At 35.8% G+C, this 6,756-nt stretch overlaps 1 protein-coding gene across 2 annotated transcripts; it reads right to left on the reverse strand.

Moving 5' to 3' along the window:
• Positions 1–814: 814 nt before the first annotated feature.
• LOC111382078 (sec-independent protein translocase protein TATC, chloroplastic-like) lies at positions 815–6,714 on the reverse strand. 2 transcript variants are annotated; one of them, XM_023005948.1, is made up of 4 exons: positions 6,293–6,714; positions 4,115–4,419; positions 2,188–2,478; positions 815–1,253 (listed from the first exon to the last, which is right to left on the reverse strand). In XM_023005948.1, the coding sequence occupies exons 1-4, from the start codon at positions 6,555–6,557 to the stop codon at positions 1,044–1,046; spliced, it is 1,071 nt and encodes a 356-aa protein (XP_022861716.1). In that variant the 5' UTR covers positions 6,558–6,714; the 3' UTR covers positions 815–1,043. The 2 variants fall into 2 exon arrangements, with proteins under 2 accessions (XP_022861716.1, XP_022861717.1); XM_023005949.1 differs by having other exon boundaries at positions 4,115–4,450; positions 6,293–6,434.
• Between the last annotated feature and the right edge of the window lie 42 nt (positions 6,715–6,756).

A 6,756-nucleotide genomic window follows, 5' to 3' on the forward strand; every position in this document is an offset into this window, starting at 1 on the left:
ATGTCAAAAAAATTGACACTTTAGATTGTAGATCTCAAGTCGAACTATTATATTTTATTCCATTACTTGTTATATATTAAGGCTCAAACGGGCTAAAAAAATTTTGAGCCAGTGATGCATCGTCTGAGAGTGGATGGTTTGAGTGCAAAATCAGATGACCTTCAAGCTCACAAAGATTGATCTCACCATGGTTTATATATGCATAATAGATTGAAAATTAGATATGCAGAAAATGTTATTTGTACATCGGGGTTGACACTCCGGTGTACACTCCGCTCACATGAGCGGATGGGCCCCACGACAATTAAAAAAATCTTGGAATCTCTCATGTGATGGGAGTGTACAGCGAAGTGTCAACCCCGATGTACGTGTAGCAAAACTCTTAGATATGCGGAAGAAATTACAAAATCATTTACCGACAATTATGGCACCATTCATCCAAGTATTCTATGGGAATAATTATTCTCAAGAATCTTCACTCTTTCAATGCTCTAACAACAGGAGAAGGGAAAGGATTGAACTGGGGTCTTATCGGAGAATTTTAAAAAATAAATAAATAAATAAATTTGCCAAAAAATAAATAAATAAAAATCAAAAGATAGATTTTTGGGTGGTTTTCATAAATTTAAGCTCGGGAAATGGGAAACACGTCAACAATTTTCATAAAACTGGGCAGGTCTAGGTGGTTATTTATTGGGTTATGTTTAATGTACATCGAGTGTACATCAAGGTTTTTATTCGGAGTGAGCCCCCCTTCATGTGAGGGGGGCGGACACCTTGATGTACATTTCTTGATGTACAAGTAGAATAATCCTTATATAAAAGTTTCAAAACTGGAAGCGTCAGGCTAGGGCGGTTCTAATTACATTGCCTTTTTCCAACCAACTAGTAAACATATCTATCATTAATAAAGTTGACACTACCAGGCATAAATGCAACATTATCGCTAATGGAAAAACATCCATTTCAAGTTTCATATAAATTGCCTACAACATAAAAATTTTCGGCAAATTTGGGTAGCAAAGCAACGATTGTAAAGTAAATCATCGGCCAAGAAGCTTTACTGCCCATGCTCCACCCAAATAAAGACCCATAAGGGGGCCAGCCAGAAGCAGTTGAGTAAGAGGATCTGTCGATGGTGTGAGAATAGCAGCAGCAATCACTGCCCCTACCACGACATATCTCCAAACAGATAGCATCTGTTCTGACGACACTAAGCCGAGTTGTCCAAGCAGCAGTTGTATTACTGGAACCTGTAGAGGAGGAGAAAAGGATGAGGCACCAATTTGTTAAAGGAAATATTCCAATACTTGCATTATATCTGAGATTTAAGCAATATGAAAGCAACAGAAATCCATGGGTGTTGTTCCAACTTTTTTTGCATCCGTCGAAACATTTTCAAACATTTTTTGCACATCAATGTCAGTAATCCAAATTCATTATCTTTTTGCACCTATTTTGTTCCAATCAAATCCATCAACTGAGCTCGTAGCAAGAAGAACGGTACTACATAGTTACAGTATCAGACAAATATTAGCCCATTAAGAAACCACAATCAGCAAAGAAGAAGACGCGTCAATAAATAATACACCGGTACAAATGACATATTCGAAACTAAGGAATATTCGTGTGTAAGCAAGAACAGGGCACAAACAGAGACTGATTTAGAAAGCAATATTTGCAAAATCCAAGCTTCTTCCAACAACGTGGCTTGGCTTTATTAGTTTTTCAAGGAAATGACTTCCATAACTTTTGAGCAAAAACAGTGCCAAGCAAATTATGAGGACAGGATAGTTATTTCACCACTATAGAAGACGAAAGAAGAATTGATAAGCCAAGTTAAATGGAGGGAGAGCTATCAGCACTAATTTGGAATAATCAGCAAAAAATCAAAAAACACTGCGAATACAACAGTAATTTCACTCAAAAATGAATAGGTATAGAAAACACAGGATTTAAGTGATTATTCAAACTAGAACAAGGATAATCAGAAAATTAAACAACAGAAAGGGGTAAATTGCAATTAACATTGCGATTTTCACTTACAACCATATCTAGCGGGCCACGATTGTATTATTGAAATGGAATATTTTTTTGATATATACAGAATCAATATAATGATTTGAAACCTAAAATTCGCATTGTCATCCGCATGGACAAAGAATGCAGATAAAGAATAAACTTTACCAGGAAAGATAATCCGGTGCTAAACACGAGCACAAGGACAAACTCAAAGTACTGATCAATAGACCACAGTGATTCAACAACCCCTTCCGCATAACTAACAAAAAATGTCAAGGCTGCTGGAGTTAGAACATAATAAGAGAAGATTAGGCCTGCATAGAAAAGAACTGAGGACCCTAGGACAACTGGCCCCAGGAATCTTCTCTCTTCTTTTGTTAAGCCTGGAAGAACAAATGATATCATCTCATAGAGGATCACTGGGCTTCCTAATAGGAGGCCACAGTATCCTGAAACCTGCATCAAAAATATGAAATTATTTATTCCGTACAACAAGAGGGGGAAAAAAAGAAATAAGAAAAAATCTCTTTTGTCCCAACACCTCTGATTTAAGAAGGAAAAAAACTACTGTTATGAAGGGCTATTAACTGGACAAACAGTAAGGTCACATTTGGTGCACCAGATTAGACCGGATAAAAAAATTTGTTTAAATTATAATGAGTATTACTTGGCAGAGGAATATATGAAATTTCATTTAAGAGAATGTAACGTATTATGAAGGTGCTTGATTCCCATATTTCCTGAAATGCATTTTTCTCTATCTTCTTTTCAACCACATATTTTTCATTAAAATAATATTACACGCAAATAAAGAACTTATCCTTCTTTTTTAACCATACATTCTCTATCAATCTATTATTGCAAAATACATTCTTCAAAAAGAATGTGGCTCAAACACACTGCATCTCTTTACCCTGGCCTAAACCCACCTCCATCATTTATTTTGTATTGTATCATACGGTTGATATGACTATCTTTTGAATGGAAAGTAGAAGAATATTATCCAGTTTAATCCACCATAAGACCATCTACCTAGTACTATCCATAATAATTTTATACTAAATTCTGTATATGGCCTGATCCAGTGCACCAAATAATTCTAAGTGATCCTTCTCAGCAAATGTTCAAATTTTTCCCAGACTATGAACGGCATAACTTGAGCCTTCCAAAATAACAGATGCTTTATTTTTCTTAGATAATTTGAACTATGAAATCCATTCTTAGGGAAGGATTAGATCTAAATTTCAACTCTGGAGATGAAGGGTTACGTATTGAACTTCAACGATAACATGATTGACTCTTCTCGAATGGGTAATTGCCAACAGCTCTTGAAGTAAAGTAATCTGTGTATTTTCAAATTCCCTCATTTCCACTTAAAAGAGTGATCAGTTACATCAGAAGTGAGTTTAACATCTAATCCAGTTGCCAAAAAAAGGATACTCGAATGTAGGTATTTAAGTTCTGCAACCAGCCAAAAATATATTCACAATTCTTATATTGGAACTAGTGAAACTTTGAAAGGGCATAAGATAACAGGTGAAGCAATATAGAGAAGGAAACATTAGTCCTGTCATATGAATCACTTGTCGCTACTGAACTTTTGCGAACAATGGCTTAATAGAAAGTGAATGACAAAAGCACTTGTGCCACTCCCTTGTACGGAAACAACAAGCCACAATCTATGCAGTCACTAAGTTGAGATTCCTTTTTGACAATATATATGCTCTGGAAGTTATTTTTTGACATTTGCAATATCAGATTACATGCAGAAACCATAATTAGTTAACCCATAAGCTAATATGTCGTGTCTATGCTCAAGAAATGGTTTGTCTCTGTGATTACATTACAAGAAATATTCATTTAATCCCATCTGTACGTACATACATTCAGTTGCTAAATAGGAGCTTTGGAATTCTAGTATAGGAAATAGACACAGACAAGAAAGTAAGGCAGAGATAGAAGCTGTAGTTTCAGATAACCAGAAGTCTGAAAGGCTAAAATAAACAAGTAACAAATTATCTTTTATTTAATGCCAAATGAAAAGAGAACAATAAATTCACTCATGGAATGAAGAGATATTGATGAAATGTACCTTTAGAGATGTGAAGAAAAACTCTCCAGGAGCTAGTTGTAAAAACCGAACACCTTGTGCACTAACTGGAGCTTCGAGAAATATAATGAGTTCCTTTGAGAATGCAAAACAACCAAGCATAGCTGCTCCAATGGCCAAAACTGACGTGAAAAGTCTCTGCCTCAACTCCTCTAAATGATCATATATGCTCATTTCTTTATCATCAGGAAGGAGCTCTTTACGAGGATAAAGAAAATTGTAAATAGGATTCCCATCGTCATCTGTATCGCTGTTCTGAAGACGACTTTTTGGACTATCACTGGAATCTATAATGCCGTAAATATATGATTTCATAATCTGAGCAAATTACAGACCTCTTATACTGAGATAATAGTAAGTGTACAAATGAGTCTTCAGAGGAAATGTCAGCAAGTAAAGAAAGAAAAAATGGAAAATCTCTCATAATAAAGCACAGATATGGTATGCCCAGAACATAGGAATTACTACTGTGTCGATACCCTTATGTGATGATAGAGGCTCGTAGAAATATGATAAACACACGGACCAAGAAACCACAGCCTATAGGGCCTTAAAAAAGAAAGATCAATCAGACAGAACCTACATGGTAGACATCTAGAAAATGAATACACATCCTTTGAGCTCCTCAGAAATAGTGGATGTTTGGCAAACCTTAACTTTCTTATTTTATGCAATTCAAACGTACTTTTTATCCACATATTTAATAGGACCCACAACTTATTACTCACATATTATCTACACATTCCACAGGACCACAGCTTATATCCACAGGACCCACAGCTTATAAACACTTAAAACTTTTGCCAAACATGCTCATAATCTAAGTTATAAATGTATATTCTCCATCCAGTAAAATGTTCAAGTGTACATATAAGTTTTTGAGATTGCAGATTTCCATAAAATGTTCAATTACCAAATTCATTTGTTTTACAATAAGAGGAAAAGGGCATGTTACTGTAATTAAACAACAGAGTTCTAACTCATAGATTTCAAAAATTCTTGTCCTAATTGATATTTACAAATTTATGCAGCAATATGTATTAAAAGAATCGCACCTATCCAGTTCTCACGGGTCAACAAGCCACACTCTTAAGAGTTTTGAAAATGGAAGGAAATTTGATATAACCAAACCACGTCATGGTGATAAGATCAACTTACCAGCAAGTCACGGTGAAATTCTCTAAGATTGGAGGAAAACTTGTTTCGTTCCTTACAACAGTAGCAACCAGATGAGTGTTTAGCAACATTCATCTGGTTGAATTAATAGACGAACCAGCTGAAATGCTTCTCACATTTGGGCATGGGTGTTTGATGTGTTTAATGCATTAAAATGCCAAGTTCGTCAAAGCTCAAATTCTGGGTGTTTGGACACAACATATTAGAAGATACTTTACTATTTCTTTAATCTAATGGTAACAAGATGGCTTACACAGTCAAAATGCTCCAAACATATCGAGATATCATTTACAACAGTTATAGAACAAAGTAAACATCTCTGATGTACTCCCTAACTTTAGGACCACTATAAACATTGGGGATCTCAAACTGTTGTCTGAATGTCACTTCGAGCACTCACAAAATCGAAGAGCAATACAGCCTATCCAATCGTGAAATTAGCACCTACGACTCTATTTATCAAGTGGTGCACGAGAGAAGTCACTAACTTATTTTTAACTAATCTGCTAAAAACCTTTTACAACAGTTATAGAACAAAGTAAACATCTCTGATGTACTCCCTAACTTTAGGACCACTATAAACATTGGGGATCTCAAACTGTTGTCTGAATGTCACTTCGAGCACTCACAAAATCGAAGAGCAATACAGCCTATCCAATTGTGAAATTAGCACCTACGACTCTATTTATCAAGTGGTGCACGAGAGAAGTCACTAACTTATTTTTAACTAATCTGCTAAAAACCTAGCTCAGTACAAACAAGCAAACAGATATGAAGCCGAGCCTTTACAACAATTCCACTCCAAAACTACACAAAAAATACAATATTAACAACGAAGGAATCAAATCATAAAGTTCAAACAATAAGGGACGCCCAGTACCAGCAATCAACTGCCGACACAATTCAGATGACCCAAAGGAAAAAAAAAAATGCCCACATCAAGAAATTCGAGAAAAAAAAAGCATCAAATAGGTTCTATCTTACCCTGTCTATCTTCAACAACTAAGCCAGCTCCATTGGGACTGCCACTACTCAATTCTTGCTGCTTCTCGGTGGCATCTTCAACCGCAGAGCAAACTATCCTTGTAAATTTCTTCAAATTCTTTTTATTTGAGAAGCTCAACAGCTTGGGTTTTCTGGGGTTGATATGCAAAGTAGTTTTAGGAATCGGGGTCGAATGTAAGCATTTGAAGCAAAGGGTGTTATTTTTTAGTTGTAGATTGTTGATCAGAGCACCCGTGCTTCCCATTTCTCTTAATCTTCAATGGGGGTGTAAGCAAAATGTGCTGATTTGAGCTTGCGATAACACAATTATCAAATCTATAGAGAACGTGCAGTAAGGGGTTGAAGGCTTGTCTAACACACAGATTTTCTATTGTGCGTCTTCGTTAGTTTGGTTAATGAAGAATGGCTCGGACAATTACCACTTAAAGTTGCTGTTTGATAAT

Source organism: Olea europaea, unplaced genomic scaffold (assembly GCF_002742605.1).
Source record: "Olea europaea var. sylvestris unplaced genomic scaffold, O_europaea_v1 scaffold2430, whole genome shotgun sequence".
Classification (NCBI taxonomy): domain Eukaryota; kingdom Viridiplantae; phylum Streptophyta; class Magnoliopsida; order Lamiales; family Oleaceae; genus Olea; species Olea europaea.

Bases quoted from the DNA above. Each gene is read 5' to 3' on its own strand.
- LOC111382078 (XM_023005948.1), bottom strand. From the start codon at position 6,557: ATGGGAAGCACGGGTGCTCTGATCAACAATCTACAACTAAAAAATAAC. The intron at 4,420-6,292 runs GTAAGATAGAAC...ACGGCATTATAG, and splicing joins AGTTGTTGAAGATAGACAGG to ATTCCAGTGATAGTCCAAAA. The intron at 2,479-4,114 runs GTACATTTCATC...TTTTTGATGCAG, and splicing joins TTTTCTTCACATCTCTAAAG to GTTTCAGGATACTGTGGCCT.